This window comes from Hypanus sabinus, chromosome 29, assembly GCF_030144855.1.
Source record: "Hypanus sabinus isolate sHypSab1 chromosome 29, sHypSab1.hap1, whole genome shotgun sequence".
Taxonomy (NCBI): Eukaryota; Metazoa; Chordata; class Chondrichthyes; order Myliobatiformes; family Dasyatidae; genus Hypanus; species Hypanus sabinus.
Window position 1 is genome coordinate 2,896,838 of NC_082734.1, and position 22,545 is coordinate 2,919,382.

The 22,545-nt window shown below is 50.9% G+C and overlaps 1 protein-coding gene across 3 annotated transcripts in view; it reads right to left on the minus strand.

The window, feature by feature from the left end:
* Positions 1 to 2,633: 2,633 nt before the first annotated feature.
* srcap (Snf2-related CREBBP activator protein) overlaps positions 2,634 to 22,545 on the minus strand; it is an 80,852-nt gene continuing 60,940 nt past the window's right edge. For 2 of the 3 annotated variants that reach the window (XM_059953394.1, XM_059953393.1), the window contains 16 exons: positions 21,646 to 21,815; positions 21,226 to 21,425; positions 20,299 to 20,553; positions 19,932 to 20,099; positions 19,488 to 19,670; positions 18,826 to 19,086; positions 15,572 to 15,762; positions 14,710 to 15,047; positions 14,184 to 14,386; positions 10,713 to 10,882; positions 10,053 to 10,249; positions 9,779 to 9,893; positions 7,796 to 7,948; positions 7,051 to 7,233; positions 6,647 to 6,730; positions 2,635 to 5,620 (listed from right to left, as the gene is read on the minus strand). In XM_059953394.1, coding sequence (XP_059809377.1) covers positions 3,458 to 5,620; positions 6,647 to 6,730; positions 7,051 to 7,233; positions 7,796 to 7,948; positions 9,779 to 9,893; positions 10,053 to 10,249; positions 10,713 to 10,882; positions 14,184 to 14,386; positions 14,710 to 15,047; positions 15,572 to 15,762; positions 18,826 to 19,086; positions 19,488 to 19,670; positions 19,932 to 20,099; positions 20,299 to 20,553; positions 21,226 to 21,425; positions 21,646 to 21,815 — 5,034 coding nt within the window. In that variant the 3' untranslated portion in view covers positions 2,635 to 3,457. Of the gene's footprint in view, positions 5,621 to 6,646; positions 6,731 to 7,050; positions 7,234 to 7,795; positions 7,949 to 9,778; positions 9,894 to 10,052; positions 10,250 to 10,712; positions 10,883 to 14,183; positions 14,387 to 14,709; positions 15,048 to 15,571; positions 15,763 to 18,825; positions 19,087 to 19,487; positions 19,671 to 19,931; positions 20,100 to 20,298; positions 20,554 to 21,225; positions 21,426 to 21,645; positions 21,816 to 22,545 lie in introns of all 3 variants that reach the window. The other variant, XM_059953395.1, reaches the window with a different exon arrangement.

Sequence of the window (22,545 nt, forward strand, 5' to 3'; positions counted from 1 at the left end):
GTCTATAAAGATAACTTAACTGACATGGTTCCACAACCTATGGACTCACTTTCAAGGACTTTGCAACTCTTATTGGTTCCTTAAGGTTGTTATAGCCAAGGTGGCAATAAGGACCATCCCCCACTACCTATTAAATACACCCAAATAGCCTCAACCAACCAAGTCCAGCTCCTGACATTCATGTGTGGCTTAGATACGAAGCCTGGAGCAACCATTTCTACTGACAGAAGGGGCAAATGAGGGTTATTAGCGCCTTAAAGCCAGTCACTTTGGGCAGATGGAGCACAACATCCATGGTCGGCAGCTCATCTAGGAGCGGGGAAAATTTTTGATCTCAAACCTCTGCTCTTTGCCTTGAGTAAAGTAATTCATCCTCAGATTCTGTTTAAATATTTCAACTTTCACACTAAAACCATGACATCCAGCTCTAATCTCACCCAACCTCAGTAGAAAAAGTCTGCTTGCCTTAACTGTCTTTTACCCCTAACTTTATACACCTCTAAATCTCCCCTTATTCTCCTTCACTCCAGAGTACTAACTCCTAACCTATTCAACCTTTCACCGTCCCTCAGTCACATTTGTGAATTTTCTCTGTACACTTTCAATCTTACAGATTTCCTGTAATTATGTGACCAAATCTACACACAGTACTCCAAATTAGGCCTCACCAACATCTTGCACATCTTCACTGTTGCTCTCATCAACAGGAGGACCAAATATGGCTTTACTATCCTTTTGCTCTGAGTACATTTGTAGAAGTACTTTGGATTCTCCTTCAGCTGGTCTACCAGAGTAGTCATCTTTCAGCCTTCCCAATTTCCCTGGCTGGTCTCCTGAACATACAACTTCTACACTCAATACTTCACTGGTTTTCCAGCTGGTCCACACCACTGCAAGCTTTAAGAGCCTTCCCCTGTTCACTATGCCCCCAATCTTGGCGTCACCCACAAATGTAGTAACCCTGTATACAGTATTCTCATCCAGATGACAGTGAACAATCACTGATCCTGTGGCACACAACTACTCACAGGCCTCTAGTCAGAGAGGCAACCATCTACAACCACTCTCTGGCTTCTCCAGTAAAACCAATTTACATCATCATGAATGCCAGTGACTTAACCTTCCATGTGGGACCTTGTCAAAGGCCTCACTGAAGCCCCAACCACTGCTTTTCCTTCATCAGATTTTCTAGAAGCCTTTCCAAAAATCTCTGCAGGACTAGACTTCATCGACCACAAAAAGCCAAGTTGACACTGCTTAATCAGTTCCTGTCCATCCAACTATGTATATACCCAGTCCCTAAAAATACCTTCCAATGACTTACCACCACTAAAGTCGGGCTCACCAGCCTAGAATTTCCTGTCTTCTCAGAGCTTCTTTTAAAAAAAACAGAAAATTATCTTTCCCTCAACCCTCACCCATGGCTCAGAACATTCTGCTGAGGCCCCTGCAATTTCCACACTAACCTCCCTCAAAGTGAGGAGACACATTGTGTCTGAGGTGAAATCCACCCTAATTTGCCTAAAGATAGCAAGCACCTCCTCCCATGTAAACCGTACAAGGTTCATTACCTTATTGTTGGTTTTCCTCATTCTATAAACCCTGTGCACATCTCCTGAGCACGGGTGCAAAAGGTCCATTTAAGATCACCATTCTTTTGTTCCATGAATAGGAGAACGCTCTCATCAACAGGAGGACCAAATATGGCTTTACTATCCTTTTGCTCTGAGTACATTTGTAGAAGTACTTTGGATTCTCCTTCAGCTGGTCTACCAGAGTAGTCATCTTTCAGCCTTCCCAATTTCCCTGGCTGGTCTCCTGAATTTCTACAATACACTCTTCCAGTACCTCTGCATCTCCTTCTTCTTAACCAGGGGCTCAATGGCTTGAAAATCAAGGGTCCCTAAACTTGTTATCCTTTCCTTTTATTCTGACAGAAACATACAAACTCTGTACTCTCAATTTTTCACTTTCGAAAGCTTCCCACCCTACCAGAAACAACCTATTGCAGTTCCCGCTTACCATATTTGGGCTTTCTTCGATTCATAATCTCAACCTGAGGACCAGACCTATGCTTTTCCACAATTATCCTGAAACTAATGTAACTTATCACAACATCCAGTCAGTATTACGTGCTCTAGTTAGGTCTTATATATATGCAGGAAACTTTCCTGAACCCATCCAGCCCTGTCAATTATTCAGATAATGTGTTGATAGCTTTGTGGCAAAGTTTGCAGATGTCTATCGGGATTGTTGTGCTGCGAGTTTGTGTGTCAGAAGTGTGATGGACAGTATGCCTGGAGTTTCTGTGTCTGTCCCCAAGAACATGACAGGATTGTATGGAGAGAGCTTCACTGTTTGATGCTGGGAACATGATGGATGATGCAGAGGGAGGTTCACTCTGTAGCCAACCCGGAGCGTGCATCACCGTGTCCAACTCAAGAGTGTGTAATGGAACGGTATGGAGGGAGCTTCATTCTGTGCCTGCCTGCAGGAGTGTCATGGGACACTGCAGAAGGAGCTTCACTCTCTTTTATAATGCTGGGACAGCATGGAGGGAAACTCAATATTTTGGATCTTGGTCCCACTGTGGCCTCAGAACACCTTGCACATCCCCGTGCGCTGTAGATTTTTGTTAATATCTCTTTATTTCTGTCACACATGTGAACGCTTGTCTCCGTTTTCCATACAAAATATTCTTTGCATAGATTTTATTCAAAAGATACATGTATAGTACAATAAGGGAGCGTCTAGTCGGGCTGGGAGGAGAGGTTTACCCTGGAGTCAAGTTGGCTGTACAAGGGGACAGGAAAGACACAGTCGTAATCTGTAATTTCTCATGTCATTGAACATAATTGGAACAACTAGATCATCGGAGAACGCAGGGGAGGGAGGGGCAGTGTTTGGTCCCCATCTTGCTGGGAGAAGGGAGAGCAGGGAATGGGAGGGTGCCACCCCTCTCTGCATTCCTCTGCCCCCCCCATCCTAAAAGGAGGGGTGGATGTTGGTCAGTGGGTGTGGAGCACCCAATCACCAGCTGCTGGGGGAACCCATGTCCATGTCCCAGCAGGCTGTGGAAACGTGGGCACAGATGCTGTAAACCCAACCCCAATCCATCAGTGTGTGACAAGCGAGGGGAGAGTCCCCTGCCCCTCACAAGCTCCTGTTGGGGGTTCACAGCATCTCCACTCCCTACACACACACTTGCACATCCACTTACGGGCTTGAGTGGGAGAAAGGAAGGAAAGAGGAAGTTGAGGAAGGGGGGAAGAGGGCAGAGAGAAGGGGTAAGGAGAGAGAACAGGAAGCAATGAGGGTGTGAGAGATGGAGATCACATGGGATATTTCCTTCACCCTGGGGTCTGAGGACTGGGAGGAATATGGTCTCCACAGTGTGTGACCTCCTGCCTCCCAGTTGTCCCAGGATGGAGGGGGGGGCTGGTGGTTGGGGAGTGAATTAGGCCTTGGGCCGGCGGCCCCTCCGGTTGACAGAGGGGGGTCTTCCCCTGCGGCGCGGGAGAGGGGGTGGAGGAGGAGGGGGACGATGCATGGAGGGACGTGCTCTGCCTCGAGACTTTCTCCCAGGTGGCCTTCCCCGGCGGGGTTGGGGGGGAGGAGGCGGTGGTGGTGGTGGTGGAGGCGGAGGAGGAGGAGGAGGGGGGGTAAAGGGTAGGGATGAGATGCGGAGTTGGGGATTCTTGGGAGGTCGCCCCCTTCGGCCAGGGATCCGGACTTTGGGTGGGGGACCTGGAGAGTGGGAGGAGATGGGGCGGCCCCTCTTCCTGGATGGCGCTGGAGGGGGTGGGGTGGGAAGAGGGGCTGGAGGTGAAAGAGGGGTTGGTGGGGGAGGAGAGGGAGGAGGGGGAAGAGGGGTTGGTGTGGGAAGAGGGGTTGGTGTGGGAAGAGAGGGAGGAGAGCGGACAGCTTGACGACCTCGAGGCCTGTAGCGGCGCCTCTCTAGGGGTGGCAGGAGGTCACCAGGGCGCTGGCGTGTAGACCGATGGGTGGGGGCTGGTGGTGGAGGACCCGAGGAAGCCTCCTCCGCCTTTCCTTGTTCCACCTCTGGGGAGAGGCGGACGCGCTTAGCTTTGACGGGGCGTGGCTCAGGCCGCCGGACAATGACATTGATTCGGCCAGGGACCCGGCGCAGGACGGTGGCCGAGAGTTGGGCCCCCTCACTAGCCGGCAGCCCCTCCCTCACTAGGGCCTGGTCAGCTGTCCGGCGCCTCCGCTTGACTGGAGGACGGGGAGGTGGTACAACCTCTTTGTCCTCCTCCTCCTCTTCATCTTCACCCTCTGTAGCATCCAGAACATGTGGACTGGTGGGCCTCGAACTCTGACCCTCTGCCTCCATGCTGACCAATGTCTCTTGGTTGCCTTCTCTCAACCTTTGATGGTCCATCTCTGTGGCAACCAATATCCCTGGGTCGTTCTTTTCCAACCTTTGAACCGCGGTGTTCACTGTTACTAATGTCCCTGGGTCACCCTCTCCCGACCTTTGACCCTCAGTGTCCACAGTAACTGATGAACCTGGGTCATCCCCTCCCAACCTTTGACCCTCTGTGTCCTTGGTAACCAATGGCTGTGGATCAACATCACCCGATCTTCGAGCCGTATCCACAGGAATTGATTCCTTTTGCTCACCCTCTCTTGAACTTTGAACCTCTGCATCCATGCTAACCGATGATTGCAGTTCGCCCTCTCCTGATCTTCGATGCTCTGCATCCATGGTATGCAATGTCACCGGTTTGCGCTCATGTGACCTTTGGCCTGCTGCGTCCGTGGGAACTAGAGAGGGGCTGTCTTGCAACCTCTGCCCCTCTACTGCTGGCTCCTCGGTTACTGACGTCTCACCCGTGGCAACAAGAACACTCAAAGCTTGGCCCTCTGGCTGACCATCTGCAGGGGCAGTCTCTGTCTCCATTTGGCCAGTGAGCGTTTCTGCCTCTTTCGGTCCTGTCTCCACCCGTCCTGGAACTCTCTCTGTCTTTGCCTGTCCCAACTCTGTCTGTCCAGTCTCCCTAGGTTCTGGGACCGTCTCAGTCTGTCCCAGTCTGGTCTCAGTCGCTGTTTCTACCTGTCCCGGGACTGTCCCCATCTCTTCCATCTCCTTCTGTCCCAGTCTGGTCTCAGTCGCTGTCTCTACCTGTCCCTGGACTGTCCCTGACTCTCTCATCTCTGTAGTTCCCGTCTCTGTGGGGTGAGAACCATCAGACACAGGGGTCGGTGTGCAGGGGCCAGGCCGGACCCCATCAGCCCCCCAAACCTCCGACCCGGCCTCCTCAGCGAAGATCTGCTCAGGGAGCTCACTGCTGATGTGGATGTGCAGGTCACGAGTAGCGGAGGCCTCAAAAGGCAGGGGTGGAGGGAGGGGCGGAGGGGGAGGTGGTGGTGGAGGCAGTGCCAGTGCAACCTCTTCGCCCTCCCCATCAGGAACACGGCATCCACGCAGTCGCCTGCTTAGACGAGTGCTGGGGCGGGGAGGTGGCTGGGGGCGGGACCTCCTCGGACGCCGGTTGGTTGGCTCCTCAGACGGGAGGGGCTCTTCTTCGCCATCTCCCCAGCTCCAGCTCTCGTCCTGAGCCTGGTGCAAGTCCTTCCGGGCAGCCTCCACCTGCTCCTGTGGTGGGGAAGCAGAGGTAGGAGGGAGATTGATACAGAAAGATGGAGAGGGGAAGGGGGATGGAGAAGGGGAGGGGAAGGGGAGGTTGGAGAATGGAAAGGGGGGTTGGAGAAGGGAAAAGGGAGTTGGAAAAGGAGAAGGGGAGGTTGGAGCGGGTGGGGGGGGGGGGGGGGGGGGCGGAATGGAAGACCAGTCAGTGTGAGTGTTCTATCATATGATTCTCAGATGATAGACATATCAGATGAGTATCTCACTGTTCCACTGTATTATCCCTCACATCATCCACTCTACCACCACTTGTACCTACATAAGCAGATGACTCAATACGGCAACGCCCACCCATCTGGGCCATGCCATCTTCTCGTGGCTCCCATCGGGCTGTACATAAAGAAGCCTGAAGATCATCATCAGGTTCAAGACTGTTCCCTTCAAACAGTGGATTTGTGAACCACCCTGCAGAGCCCTAATCACTGCCTCAGTCTTCAACACTCTTGTGGATGCTGTGCCTGACGTTGCTGCAGGTTAAGGTTTTGCACTGTACACGGACTTGAACACAGGACAAAAATTTCCCTTAAGATCACAATACAAGAAGTGAATAGGCTATCTGGCCCATCGAGTCTGCTACCCCATTCTGCTGCCTTCTCCCTGTAACAACTGACGCCCTTACTAATCAAGAATGTATTAACCACCATATTAAATACACCCTAAGGGTGGACCCCACAGTCACCCGTGGCAATAAATTCCAGAGATTTATCGCTCTCTGGCTAAAGAGATTCCCTCTCGTTGCTGATCTAATGGGATGTCCTTTTCTGGGACTGTGCCCACTGGCCCGAAACTCTCCCACTATTGGAAAAATCTTCTGCATATCCACCAATCTAGAGTTTTCAGTATTCGATAGATTTCAATGACATTCCTCTCATCATTCTTCAGAACCCCAGGGGACATAGGCCCAGAACTATCAAATGCTCCGTGTACGTTAATAACTCGCCTGTCATGCTGGTGAAGGCTCTAAAGGGGGCCTACCTCTGCCTGCTTCAACTCCTCCCTGCTAACGTCTTCCAGCGTGGCTTCCAGGTAGTTCATGGCGTAGCGCTCGATGGGGGTGAGCTGAGGGAAGAGGGGACTCCGTTAGTCTGTGTGAGGAGGCTGTGTATCTCTTCTCCCTCCCCACCCCCTGCTTCCTTCCTTGCCCTTTTCCTCCATTTCCTTGCTCAGCCTTGAACAGCTCCTCTCCTCCAGCTTCCCCACAACACACCCTCACCCAAATCCCTCTCCACTTTACCACATCCTCTCCCCTTCACTCCCTCCCAGCTCCCCTCATCCTTTCCACACACCCTCGCTCTTTTCCCTCTCCTTCCCCAAACCCCAACCTCCCCCTACCACCTTCTCACGTCCCTCCCTCCCCCTTCCCTCTCTCCTTGGGTTACCTGCTCCATCAGGGCGGCAATCTCCTGCTCGGCCTTGGACAACTCTTCCTCTTCTTCGCGGGCTGATCCCTCCTCACCCTCCAGAGGGATGCTCTCATTGAACTCGGCCAGGTCCGCCACCTGTTCCGCTTTGGCTAGCGAAGCCGCACGCATGTCCTCCTCATCCTCTGCCCTGCCCAGTACCTGGGGTCAGGGAGACAGACTCACCAGGTTGTGGGGATTGATAAACAGAGCCAGATCCTAACCCACCCACACTCCCTCACTCAGCACTCATTAACCAAACAGTAGACAGCTAAGTTGAGACCATAAATCTGCTCATATAGACATGTAAACCACTGGGGATATCAAACAGACCATCACACCAGTTAACTATATAGCGTAAAACTGCCAGAAAGTCAGCTCGTCTCTGCAGACTACCACACTGCTTAATAAGATGGTATAGTCAGGGAGGGGGCAGGGGCAGGTCAACTGTGGGAGGAAACCCATATGGATATGGGGAGAACATAACAAACTTCTTAGATACAGTACTAGAGTTGAGTGCTGACTCCGAAACTCCCAAGATGTAATCGCACCACGCTAACTGCTGTGCTACCATGGCACCCGACGTACACCATTCAGAAGTGAGTGCGGTTGGGGAAAGCAGACTCTGTAGACTGCCAGGCACAAAGGACACCGCAGAGACCACTGCTTCCCAAACCCCCACCGCAAACCAAAGCACCACATCATTCCCACCCCACCTCCTCACCTGTTCCAGGATTTGCGTTTGCTTGGCCGAAACAGAGTCCTCCTCTTCTGGCCGGGGAGTGGGGGGCGGTGGGGGAAGAGGAGGTGGCAGAGGCAACTCTGGCTCCTTCTGGGGCTCTTCTGTCGGGACGTCAAACAGTTCTCGGATGGTTTGCTGGGGGGGGGGGGGGGGTTGTGGTGGAAGAAACAGAAATAAGTGGTTAACCATCTGAGAGAGAAACATCCCTGGGAGGGGCCTGAATCACAAGATGGCCAAACCCCAAGGTTCCCATAACCTTAAAGCCCTCATACGAAGCTAGCAGCCAACAATGAAACCCAAGCTCTTGCCCAAGTACCTTGTAATGATTTGTGTCCACTTACATTGGTGAACCATAAAAAGCAACTTATCAGGGCTTAGTACAGCAATTATTCTTTCCATGACTGCAATAAACTGCAGAGTGCTATGGACACAGCTCAGCACATCGTGGAAACCAGCCTGCTCTCCATGGACTCTGTCTACCTTTCCCACTGCCTCAGTAAAGAAGTTGGCATAATCATAGACCCCAAACACTTGGACTTTCTCAGATTCATCATCCAGAAGGTTAAAAAAAAGCCAGGCCCAAGTACAAGTGTTACCCTGCTCTCATCAGATCACTACTGAACAGTCTTCTAACAATCAGATGGACTCTTCACCTCTCAAGCAATGAGCACAAAATGCTGGAGGAACTTAGAAGACCAGGCAGCATCTATGAAAGAAAGTATAGTCAATACTGCAGACCAAGTCCTGCCAAACTATCAACTGTACTTTTTTCCATTGGTACTGCCTGGCCTGCCGAGTTCCTCTAGCATTTTGTGTGTGTTGCTTGAATTTCCAGCATTCGCAGACTTTCTCATGTTTGTGGTTTCCCGATCTACCTCATCGTGGCCCTTGCACCTTAGTGTCTGCCGGTACTGCACTTTCTCTGTAATATTTCACTCTGCAATCTGTTTCCCTTCTCTATGTGCTTATGTATGTAGTGATTTGGCTAAAGTGACAAGCTCCGAAAGAAAAGCTTTTCCACTCTATCTTGAGACGCACGACAACAATATTGCACCATACTTTTTAAACATTTTAATTCTTCTGGCAGCTCATTCCACCTGTCCACCACTCTTCTGATGAAATACTTGCCACTCAGGTCCCTTTCAAATCTTTTTATCTATCACCTTAAAACCAGTCTCTTCTAGACTCCCCAGCCCAGGGAAAAGACTAAAAGCATCCACTTTTCTGGTAGCTGTCCTGCCCGTGACAAGACAATGCAGACAGTTGTGGACACACCTCGAAACATCACAGAAACCAGCCTCTCCTCCGTGAACTCTGTCTACACTGCAGTATGCAAGATGAACTTTTTACTGAATCTTGGTAGACACAATAGCAAACCATTATCAATGCCATAAACATTTATAAGGTCATCCCTCAGCCTCCTCCACCTGACGGAAAACAACCCATCCAGTCTCTCCAAGGGAAAAATGGAGGGCTATGCAGGAAAGAAGTGTTACACTGATCTTGGAGTAAAAAGTCTGCATAACATCATGGGCCTAGAGGCCTGTACAGTTCCTTGTAATTTAAGCCCTCAAGTCCCAGCAACATCCTAGCGAATCCTTTCTGCACCTGGCTTGTAATAGGGTCGACCAGAACTGCACACAGCAGTCCGATTGAAGCCTCACCAACATCTTGTACAGCTGTAACACTAATATTCAGTGCTCTCGACCAATGTAGACAAGTGTGCCAAGTGCTTTCTTTAGTCTTATACAAATTCATCTAACTCTACTGTCCCCAATTATGAAGGGATTCAAGATTCTCTCCTGACAACTGTAGAAAGAGAGGCTGCAGCTGCACAAAGCATCTGTGGGAGGGGGATTGGATAGTCAATATTCCGGGTCAAGCCCCTTCACCTGGACCAAAACCAGAGAACTTTGCGTGCTAAACACAAGACATCAGTTGCCTCTGCCCCCACACTCTGTTTACCTCCTTGAAGAAGGCAGTGGTAAAGTTGCCCCCTTCGATGGCTAGGTCCCCCAGCATCCGCTTCTGATTGGCCTTCTTCAGGATGTTCTCCTCCACGGTACGGTCACTAATCAGCCTGGAGTGGGAGGGAGAGAGCGATCAGGTCCAAGTTCGCTGGAAGAAGCAAACCACACATTGTTTCTCGACTCCACCCCTCCTCCACCCTCATCCCCTCCCTTCCACTCTCTCTACTCCAGCACCTCCCATTTTTTGCCCTCACTCTCAAACCCCACACCTGTAGATATGGACATCTCTGGTCTGGCCGATGCGGTGACACCGATCCTGGGCCTGGGCATCCATGGTGGGGTTCCAGTCACTGTCGTAGAAAAGCACAGTGTCCGCCCCGGTCAGATTCACCCCCACCCCGCCACTCCGCGTGGAGAGGATGAAGCAGAAGATGCGCTTGTCAGCATTGAAGCGGTCCATTAGGATCTGCGGTGGGGGAGGGAGAGAGAGAAAACGATCTCACAGTCAGACCCAAGATCAACCCGGGCCATACTCCTCCAGTCCAGTCCGCACCAATCCACTGACTCCAGTCCGCAATGCACTAATGCAGTCCGGTTTTGGATGGACTGCTCCAGTCCAGTGCCCTGACTCCAATTCAGCTTACACACGTCCAGTCTGATCCAGTGCTTGGATGGCCTGCTCCAGTCTAATTTGGTTTGGTTCAATCCAGTCCCTGGAATGAGCGCTCCGGTCTAGTCTAAACCATTCCAGCAGTCCAGTCTGCAGTCAGACAGCTCCGCCAATTCAATTTACACCACCCCAGTCTGGTCCATGTTAATCCAATATTGCTAAGTATGAATGACACACAGCAAGATCCCAGAGGACAAGGTGAAGGTCTCAGGGACAGGCGAAGAGCCCCTGGAGGGTCCACAGGTGGCTCTGCCCTCACCTGGCGCTGCTCCACCCTGGTGCTGCCATCGAGCCGTAGGTAGATGTGGCCATGGAAGTTGAGGAACTGCTCCAGCACGTCCAGCATGCGCGTCATCTGGGTGAAGAGAAGCACCCGATGTCCCTCGGCCTTCAGCCGTCGCAGCAGGGGGTCCAGGACCTGCAGCTTCCCTGTGGGGGATGGGGGTCAGAAGAGTGAGAGGAGTGGAGCAGCAGAGACAAGGAAGAGTGTGGGAGCAGGGGATAGGCAAGAGAGTCAGAAAGAGGAGACTGAATTTTACACAACGGTATGGCAAAACCTGCAGAATCCTTTCCCCAGCACCTGGGCTCTCAAAAAAGGCTCCCCTCTTCACCCCCACTCAATTTAAAAATCTGTTTCTGCCTGTTAAAAGTAGTGATTGCATCTGATTACCTTTGGCACAGCTCTGCGGGAAACCGACCACTCTCTGTGATGCTGATCCCGCACATCTCCTTTAAGCATACTCTAAAACTCGACCCAGTCTTTAAACCATGTTCTTGACTTTGAAGAGATTCTGACTACCCATCCTACCTTTGCCTTCATTACATGGAGAACAACCCCAGCCTCACCCATCTCCACCCCCCCCCACCCCCCGTAAATAAACTCCTCCAATCAAGGCGACAAACTCGAGTCAGAAGACATGCATTTAAGATAACTGCAGGGAAGTCAAGAGGTAGGTGGTGGATGCCTGGAACATTGTGGGGTGTGGTGGTAGAAGCAGATACATTAGGGGCATGTAGGAGGCTATTACACACATGAAAGAAAAATGGAAGGTTCTGGGCTGTATAGGAGGGAAGAGATCACTGAGAAAATTTATAAAAGTCAGCACAGCATCATGTTGTGCTGTACCACGCCGCAGGGTTCTACATCCTGAAACGTGAATTTAACATAAGTCAGAGAATATGATCTACAACGAAAGGCCGCACAGTCTGAGTCTGTTTTTGAATTCCCAACCCCAAGGAAGAAGACTGGTGGGCATCCAACCTCTGTCCGTCCATCATGGTTTTATCTCCCTCTGCATCAGCCCAAGAGGAACTGAATAAGGCCCTCCCATTCAGCACAAGAGCTGCGATGTAAGGTTGCAGCTCCATAAAACTGCTCTGGCCACACTTGGGAGTATTGTGTTCAGTTCTGATCGCCTCACTATAGAAAGGGTGTGGAAGCATTAGAGAAGGTGCAGAGGAAATTTACTAGGGTGATGTCCGGATTAGAAATCACGTCTTATGATGAAAGGCTGGGCATTTCTCTTTGGAGCTAAGGATGAGGAATCTTGATAGAGCTGTATAAGATGATGAGAGGCATAGATTGAGTAGACAGCCAGCTCCTTTCTCTCAGGATAGAAAAGGCTAGTAAAACAATTACAATAAAATTTTTAATGTGATTGGACAAAACTAGGTTAAAAAAGCAGATGGGGGGGGTTGTGGGCTGGGGTGTGTGTGTGGGGGGGGGGGGTGTAAAACCCTGCCAGGGCTGGAGGTAGAGGCAGGTATATTAGGAAGATGGCTAATTTTGGAGTAGGTTTAAAAAGTTCAGCACAACATTATGAGCTGAAGGGCCCAAACTGTGCTGTTCTCATGTTTGTATCTTGCCTAACAAGCATCTAACTTTGATGAGTTGGGCTAGTTTAAGTGCCTGCCAACCCAGCCTCCCAGAACGGGTGCCCTCTCCCCAAATTTGGTGCTCAATAGTTCCTCCGATGCCACAGGATACTCAGCAGCTGCACTAACATGCAAGATCACACGAGGCCAGAGACAGTGGCAGTCTCTGCCAATTCCATCATGGGCACAACCCTCCCCACCAATGATGGCATCTTCAAGAAGTGGTGCCTCCAAGAAGGCTGCATTCATCACTAAGGTCCCTCACTATCCAGGACATGCTCCCTTCTCATTACTATCGTGAGGGGAGATACAGGAGTTTGAAAACCCATGCTCAGCAGATTCAGTAACAGCCTCTTCCCCTCTGCCATCAGATTTCTCAAAGGCCCATGAACCTACTTAAACTAGCTGGTTATTCCTCTGTTGCATTATTTATTTGCAGACTAGAATACAGTGTGTAGAAATATTTGGCCCTCATATCTCTGTTCACATAAATTAGTATTACAACCAGGGATTTTAATCAATATAACTGAGAATTTTTATTTGTGAATCGCATGCTTTTTTAAAAAAACATTAGCGCCCCAAAAAAGAGAAAATTGTAAAGCAAAACCTGAAATGTCAGCAGTTCAATAGGATTCATCCCCTTTTGCTCAGTACGTAATTGAACCACCTCTCACAGGTATTAGACAGTAACTCACTATCATGATAAAATCCACAGATGCTGTAAATCCAAAGCAACACACACAAAAAGTGCTGTCAGGCAGCATCTATGGAAAAGAGTAAACAGAAGGGTCTTGGCCCAAAATGTCGACTGTTTACTCTTTTTCATAGATTCTGCCTGGCCTGCTGAGTTCCTCCAGCACTTTGTGTATTACAGCCAGTAGTCTTTTTGGGTAAGTCTCTATTAGCTTTGCACAACTTGACGGAGCAAGATTTTCCCATCCCTCCTTGCAAAATATCAGTCAAGCTGTACCAGGTTAGTTGGGACCAGTGGTGGACAGCAATTCTGAGGTCTGCCAGAGATGTTCAATCAGGTTAAGGTCAGGGCTCTGGGCCACTCAAGGACATCAATGTTCTAGTAATACTCATTTAGGTGATCAAAGGGTTGGCAGCTGAATACATTTTAAAGGCCCCATATAAGAGAAAGGATGGTCTAGCAATGAAAAATGCCCACAGGTGGTTCACAAAGTTTATCCCTGTTTAATGGCTCTGGGCCAAGTTTTGCTGAAGATTAGAAATATGATGGGGTGTTGTGTATTTACATTTCAATACTATTTGAGTAATATTGTAAAATGGTATATATCATCATGCTACTATGTAATATGCGCATGCCTGATTAAAGTAAAACGAATTGACTCACTTCTCTCAGCTCCCTCTTTTCTGTTCAAATAGTTTTTTTGTGTTATAAAACACAATGGTGGGGGTGGAGAGGAGAAATCTCAATGAAACCTACCAAATATTACTTTGGTCAGGCATCACTTTTGAACAGAGATGAGGAAGAGTTTCTTTAGCCAGAGGTTGGTGAATCTGTGGAATTAATTAATTCTCTCAGAAGCCTGTGGGGGTGAAGTCTGGGTTTATTTAAGGCAGAGGTTAATAGGTTTGTGATTAATAAGGGCAAGAAAGGTCATGAGGAGAAGGCAAGGGGAATGCGATTGAGAGAGAAAATAAATCAGCCATGATCAAATAGGGGAGCAGACGTTATCAACTAAGTGGTGTCATTCTGCTCTTTCGGACCAGGGCTCATCCCCAAGGAATCCCTGAGTACACCATGAACAACTGAACTTTTGAGATTCAGAGTTCTCACACCCACCCCCCGCCCCCCATTCAGGAGCGTTCACAAAACAACACAACTCACCACAGTCATACTGAATAAGACGGAGGTCGGGGAACTGCGTCCTCATGTTGCAGATGATGCGGTGAAGCCGAGCAGTCCGAGGGGCGAGCTGCTGGTGCAGGGTCTCAGCAAGAAGCAGCTGCCGGTGACGGTCTGAGGGGGGAGGGTGGGAGACGTGCATCCGGATGGGTGGGGCCTCCACGGGAGGTATAACGAAGATGAACCTGCAGATCAGGACAGGCAGAGTTGGACTCCCTCCACTCCGTCCCATCATACACCACCCCAACCCCCACCCCCAGGGTCAGACACAGAGTGAAGCTCCCTTCATATTATCCCATCACACACTCCCAGAGCCAGACACAAGGCGAGCCTCCCTCCATACTGTCCAATTACAAACTCCCAGGATCTGAGAAAGATGAACCTCCCTCCATACTGTCTCATTACACACTCCTGGGGTCAGACACAGAGTGAAGCTCCCTCCACACCGTCCCATCACAGACATCAGGTTCAGACAGAGTGAGGCTCCCTCCCACCACCCCACACCCACCTATCGATGACGTCCCCCAGTTGCTCGATCCTCTCCTCGGGGTTGCGTACAGCTCTGTCCAGCGCTGGCGTGGTCCTCCAGTACGCCTCAGGACCCCGCTTTTCCTGCCCTGTTTGTGCTGCCAGACAGTGGGCGTAGCCCAGTCCCCGCCAGCGATCCGCCCCACCACTCCCCTCCTCGGTCGGGGCTGGAGGAGGGGGCCCATGGGTGGAAAGATTGCAGAGCCGCAGGAGCTCGGTGCCATAGACAGGACACGTGGAGCAGCGGCGCTCATTCAGTGCGTGGATTCGCTCCAGTCGTTCTTTCCGATGCTGGAGCCTCTTCTGTTCAAGCGACTCCTGTACAGGTGGGAGGGGATCAGTGTGGTTAGGGGGTAGAGTTGTGTAGCAATCCCAAACTAATCCCACTGCCCTGCTCTCTCCCCACAGCTCCGTATCAGTCCCCAAACTAATCCCACTGACCTGCTCTCTCACAATATCCACGTGTCAGTCCCTAAACTAATCCCACTGATCCACTCTCTGCCCACAGCCTAGGTCAATCCCCTAGAGAGGTCCCTTTCACCTGCCCAGCAGCCATATTGTGATGGTCAACACAGGAATCACAGCTGGGGGGTATTCCTGACAGCCACATTGTGACTGTGACATAGAAAATCAAAGCTGAGGGTGGGTCTCTTTAAGCAGGTCTGACAGCCATATCATGACTGTTGACATAGAAAACAACAGCTGGGGGGTGGGGGAAATGTTTAACCAGTCCCAGCAGCCATATTGTGACTGTTGACATAGGAAATACAGCTGAGGGCAGTCCTGGCGGCCACACTTTGACAGCTGAAATGGGAGATGTGGCTGAGAGTGCAGCTACTTACCAGTCGGTAGGGAGACTTGGCGAGCTGGGCCACCTGTCGCCTTGGTCTCAGCGCCGCCAGTGAGGTAGATGCGATCGGCTGGGCGGGGGCAGTGGGTGCGGCACACACTGGCCGTAGGGTGGGCAGCTCTGTGTCTTCCTTCTCTGCCGGGCCAGCCCCAGAAACCACCAGCCGCGTCACAGTGGGAGCAGCTGCGGAGAAGTGGGGAGAGAGAAGGGAAGAGCTATTAACTCCAGTTAAGTTCTCAAGACTTCCCCAGCAAGTCTACAACACTGCAACATCAAGGAACTGATCCCTACTGATCGCAAACACACATACCCAGAAGCACATGTCCTTCACCTCAGCAATTCAACCACCTGCTGCAACGGTATATGGATTACAGGCACGTGGTATAAGGAGTGATAAGACAAAGTGGCATTGTTTCTGGAGTGGCAAAAGCTGAGGGAAAACCTGATGGAGGTTTGTAACATTACATGAAGCATAGTTTGAGAGCTGTTACCAGGGTGGAATGTCTAGTACTGGAAGCGTTGAGGTTTACAGCTGAGGGAACACAGATTGAAGAATCTGGAGAATTGCATTAAGTTCTGCTCATCCCATTACAGGAAGGGTGTGGACGCCTCAGAAAGGGTGAAGACGGGTTCACCGGGATGCTGTCTGAATTAGGTCATGTCATGAGCTAAAATGATGAAGACCCAATTCCCTGATTGTGGGGAAGATGACCATGACCACAAACATTATTCACGACCCTGATGGTTTTTAAAACTCTATAAGGTCACTGCTCAGCGCCCTTCACTACAGGAGAACCAGTCCTAGTCTCTCCTTATAAGTCACGTCCTTTCTCCCGTTACCACCCTGGCGAATGTTTCCTGCATCTTTTCCACCATAATGACAATCTGTAGTTTAATTATGGTTCGTGTGAAGATTTGACAGAAGGTGGTGTATGACACACTGATCCTCATCAATCAGGACACCAAATACAGGAGTTGAGGCAACATTTGGGGTACTGTATTCAGTTTTGGTCACCCTGCTATAGGAAAGATGCCACGATGCTGGAAAGAGTGCAGAGGGAATTTAGGAGGATGTTGCCCGAACTCAAGGGGCTGAGATACGGAGAAAGGCTGAGCAGGTTGGAACTCTACTCCTCAGAATGTAGGAGACTGAGAAGTGTCCTTACGAAGATGAATAAACCCATGAGGGGCACAGGTAGGGTGAACATGTACAGTCTTCCTGCCCCAGTGTTGGAAAGTCAAGAAAAAAAGCACAAATTAAAGGTGAGAGGGGAGAGGAAACTTTTTCACACAGAGGGCGGTTCTAGGTGGGATGAGCTGCAAAAGGAAGTGGTTAGAGATAGATACATTAACAACATTTAAAAGGAACTTGGACAGGAAAGATTTTGAGGAATATGGACCAAGACTGACAAATGGGCAATTTGGGGTGGCTGGCAGGGACAAATTGGGCCAAAGAGCCTCTTTCTGTGCTGCCTATTACAGAAATGTAAGAGATGAACATAGTGACAAGATATGGATAGCTGTCATGTACAAAAGTTTGTTTACAGATAGTTCTCAATAAACAGAACATAGCACAAGCACTATCTATAATTAACCTACTAACTGCCATTAATCTGCAGATCATACAGAAAAATTCACGAGAACTGGATGTGGTATATGTGGATTTCAATAAGGCGCTCGACAAGATTCCCCATGGTATGGGTAGGGTTAGAGTTGAAGTCAAAAGACATGAGATCCATGGGAACTTGGCCATGTGAATTCAGGAATGGCTTGCACATGGAAAGATAGGAGTGTATTCTGCCTGGAGGCTGGTGATCACAGAGATCTGTTCTGGTACTTCTGCTCTGTGTGACTTTTATAAATAGCGGATGAGAAAGTAGAAGCTTGAAGATGACACAAAGGTAGGTGTGGCAGTGTTGTAGATAGTTTAGAAGGTTACAACAAGGCATTGATAGAACGCAAAGCTGGACAGAAAAGTGGCAGATGGAGTTCAAAACATTAAAGTGTGAAGTGAAAACATTTTGGAATGACAAACTTAGCAGTGTGGAGGAACAGAGGAATCTTGGCGTCCACAGACCCCTCAAAGTATCCATGCAAGATGATAGAATGGTTAAGAAGGCTTATGGTGTTTTGACTTTTATTAATCGGATTGAGTTCAAGTTGCTTTGGGTTCTTAGTGAACAAAGGAGGATGAGAGGTGACTTGATAGAGGTGTATAAAAGATGACACACCTATTAGAAGATGGTTAGAAGCATAGAGAGAGTGGACAGCCAGAGTCTTTCTCCCAGGGCAGAAATAACTAATCCAAGTAATGGGAGAAAAGTATTGGGGGCGGGGGGGGTGTCAGAAGTAGATTTTCTTACGCAGAGAAATGCCCTGCCAGAAGTGGTAGAGGTAACTACATTAGGGATATTTAAGACTCTTAAATAAGCACATAGATGAAAGAAAAATGGGTGGGCTTTGTGGATGGAAAGCATTAGATTTGTTGTGGAGCAAGTTAAGTCAGTAAGTCAGCACAACATTTTGGGGCAACGGGCCTGTACTGTGCTGTACTGTCCAATGGACTACAATGTTACCAGGAGCAGACGGCGTGAGTTATAAGGAGACGTTGCAATTATTTTCTCTTTAGTGGAAACCTTCGGGAAAGATCCACTGCATTTTGACAAGGCAGTGGTGGGAGCAGTCCCGGAGAGCTGTGGGCAATCTCCTTGTGGAAAGGTGGAAGTTTACAGAAGGGAGACTCATCGAACAGGTCAGATACAAGGACAGGGAGATCACATGGCAATTTCTTCAACACTCAGCAAACCACAGGACCCTGTGACCCATGGTTCGGAGGTTTTCAAGTAATTTCTCTCCTCATCTCGGGGGGGGGTCAGCTGGAATCTGGAACGCATGGCCTGACAGGGACTGAGAGTCTCATGGTTTAGTAGTATCTGGATCACTGCGGCAGAGCAGGACTCTTTGCAAGCACTGGGAAATGGGATCAGCACAGCTGGGTGGTTACTGCAGAACACATTTGGGGTGGGGGGAAGAGTCAAGGGGCTTGTTTCTGTGCTGCATTGTGATATGACAGTCAATGGACTGAGGGGAGGGGGGAGTGATCAGGAGATGGAAACAAGTATGTGGGTGAGTGTTGTTTGTGCATGGACAAACTCCACTCATGGAAGTGGAGAGTGCACAGTTGGCCCACACTCCCCCATGCCAACAACTCACCCACCCCCTCCGCTACTACCTCTCGCGCCTTACCTTGCTCAGTAGTGACGGGGGGAGCCTGGACCACACGCAGTACAGGGCGATGGGCAAGACCAGGTGGGGGGTTGCCAAGGGGCAGCTGGACCCGGGTTGATGGGATGGGGGTGGCCGGCTGCAGGCGGGTGGCGGGCTGCAGACGGGTAGCAGGGATGGGCAGTGGCCGAGGCTGAGGAAGGGGCAGCGGGAGGCAATCCTTGGGCGCTTGACGCACCACGATCTTTACCACACCAGAGCTGGTCACCACAGAGCCGGGCACTGGAGAGAAAAGAAAACAGGGCAAATCAACACCTCCTCCCACAAGCCCCACTCTGTGTCTTCCACCTTCCGAGTCGCTCGGACCTTCCTGTTGCCTCCCCGAAGACAAGGCTGTAACGAGAGCTGTCCTCCCTCCCTCCCCAACCAAGTTACCATTGTCCTCTCTCCTCACTCCTTCAGGTCAACCTCTTTCCACTATGCCTTGCCTCTCCACCACGCATATTAACACCCCCTCTCCCTCCACGTTGCATCTCTGTCCTCTCGCCCCAATTCCACCAATTGCAGCCTCAATCACCACTCTACCCTGATCCCCATCACATACTAACCATTTCATCTTGCCTCCCTCTCCACCCCACTACTGTCGCTGTACCATGCTGCCAATTTTCCCCAGCACTCAGTACCTGGGGTGGCGTTGAGTGGGACACTGAGACGAGCTGGAGCAGAGGAGACAGCGGGGTGGGGAACAGACACGGCTTGCAGTGTGGGCTGACCACTTGGCTGGGCCATGGCCTGGATCAGGGCCAGCTGAGCGGGCTGTCCCACGAGGTGGTGAGTCCCACCCGATACTAGGTGGACCACGTTCCCTGTAGGGAGAGACAAATAGTGAAAGTGAGGGGGAGGGGGAGAAGGAGAAAAAGAGACTGGTGATGGAACGGTGGTGGGAGGATAGAGCAGAGAGAGGGCATGGAAGTGAAGAAAGTAGGAGCATGAGCAGGGAAAGGGAGTGAGCAGAGGGAAGCAGGAGAGAGAATAGGGAGGGGGGTAGACGGGAAAGGAAGGAAGGAACAACAATGGGACGAAGAGGGGAAAGGAGGTGTCCGTCCTCAACCCTACCCTCCACTCACCTTGCAGCTGCCGGGGTGGTGCGGTCCCCAGAGGCCGGAGGGGGGTCCCAGCCAGCGTCAGCTTGTTGCCCTGGATCTGGAAGGTGAGAGGTTTACTGCCCGGGGTGGGGACCGGCTGCTGACGGCTGCTCAGTGATGCCAGCTGCCCGATACTGACCACCTCTCCCGCTGGTTGGCACAGAGCAGAGGAAAACACATATCATTGGGGTGTTCAACCCCCCCCCCCCCAAATATCCCTCCCTGCACATCTAGCCCCATCCAAATCACTCCTCCACAATCATCAACCCCACTCTCTCCTCCAGGCTCATTCTCTATCTCCCTCCTCACTGCTCCCCACCCACCCATTCCCCCCCACCCTGGTACTCACTGGGCAGTCGGGCCTGCATGTCGGGAGAGAGGATGAGGCGCTGAGGGAGGGGTCCACTTGCCCCTGCCTGCACTGTGTATCCGGCCAGGGATTGGGGGCCACGCACAGCCGGGGCCACCCTCAATGCCTGTACAGGCACCGGCCTTACCCCCACCCCCAGACTAACTGAGGGAGGAGGTGGCTGAAGAGCGGCCCCCAGCACGGGGTTTCGTGGGGGTGTCACCACCTGAGGGAGGGAGAGCGGAGACGGCATTCCTGAGGAGTGAGGGAAGGAAAGGGAAAGGGAGGAAGTAAGAGGAGATGGGAGACAGGGGCAAGGGAGTGGAGGGGGAAGGAAAATGGAGAGGGATGAGGGAAGGGGGTGGGGGAGAAGAGAGACAGAAATATTAGAACAGTGTACACATCCATACACATCCCGACAAACACCGCTCAACACTGAAATCGTGCATGTCACCAGGAGAGCAGGCAGCATCCAGTGGGCTAAGCACGAGGAAATAACATTCAGACATTGGGGAGATTTCCAACTTGTACAGATTCAGGACAAGCAGATGGTTCAAGCTACGGTGAGAGGGTCAAATACTCAAGAACTTTATGCTCTACCACGGTGGAATGGTGCATCAGAGAATAATTACAAGAGTTCAGCTGGATAGGGGCAGGGGGCCACATCCTGGTCAGTATTCAGATCTCCCCAAGAGAGAGGGACTGAGAGACACCGGTCAGTGTACAGATCTCCCCCTGACACAGAGGGACTGAGAGACACCAGTCAGGGTACAGATCTCCCCGACAGTTGGGGACTGAGACACCAGTCAGGGTACAGATCTCCCCGACAGTTGGGGACTGAGAGACACCAGTCAGGGTACAGATCTCCCCGACAGTTGGGGACTGAGAGACACCAGTCAGTGGAAATTGAACCCTTAGTGTCCTTACCTGGTGAAGCAGTAACAACCTGTGTGGTCGGACTGACAATAGGGTGGAGAGGGACTGTGCTCTGCATGGTCTGAAGAACCTCAGGAGGACGTATTTGCACCGGTGTCTGCGGTGAGTTCTGGGGCACCGGCACCGGTGGCCGTGGACTGTTGACCAGGACAACCGTCCGCCCGTCCGGCTTCTGTGCAGGTTGCAGCATCCTGGAGCAGAGCAGAGAGGGGCAGATGTTGAAGGGTGGGAGGAAGAAGTGGTAACGTACCAAGGGGAAGGAGAGCCAACTCGAGAGGGAGTAGGAGGAACAGAGGGAGACAGGAACATCTCAAGAGAGACAGCGGGAGGAGGCATTGAGAAAGAGGAGAGCAGAAGAGAGCAAGTTGCCTTGACAGAGAGAGTAGGAGAGAAGGTTGGAAGGAAACTCACCTGTTCACCTTCATTCGTACAGGACGGGGTCGTGGTGGTGGGTCCGGTCCGTCGGCAACCTCTTCGATCAGCTTCAGAGAGACCTTGTGGTTGGGGAGGAAGGTTTCCGACTCGTACCTGGAGAGACGGCCCTCCAAGTTGATCAGGTCAAACATGCCTAGGTCCACTTGCTAGAGAGTGGTAGGAGGGAGCAAAAAGATGTAAGAGAGAAAATGAGGGTTGCAGCCTACACTCACCCAGATACGAGCCAAAACCGTAACCCCAAAAAATCTCTCCAGCTTCCAAAGGGACCAGACACACCCCTCTGCTTAGATGTGGGTCCTTCTTGCTGACTGTCAGCGAACTGGGTCCCTAAGGCCAAAAAGCCTGGGACATTCCTGTTGGCTGATCCCCTGAACCCCACTGGGCCTGAGGTCAACCAGATGGGCCCTTCGCTGACAACCAGAGGTAGCAAAGACCTGGAGCTGTTCTTAGTAGATTCTGATGACAACAGGAAGATGCACAAGAGTGAGATGGAATAACTTTTTATGTCCGAGCAAGGAATTGGACTTGGACCTGCTGCGATTTGCCTGCTGCCATAACAGGTCTACAGCGATGCAATCTCACTGACTCCACGCTTGGTATTGGACCACCCAGATGTGCCAGGCAGCTGTTTCACGGATTGCAGCTCAGCGTGCAACACCATCACACCTAATACTAATCAACAAACTTCAACACCTGGGCCTCAGTATCTTCCTCTGCAACTGGATCCTCAATCTCCTCATCGAGGCACCAATCAGTGCTGATGGGTGATAACATCTCCTTGCCGGCGCACCTTAAGAATGTGTGCTTAGCTCACTCCACTGCTCTACTCTCTGAACACATGACTATGTTACTAGCCATAGTTTAAATGCCATCTAC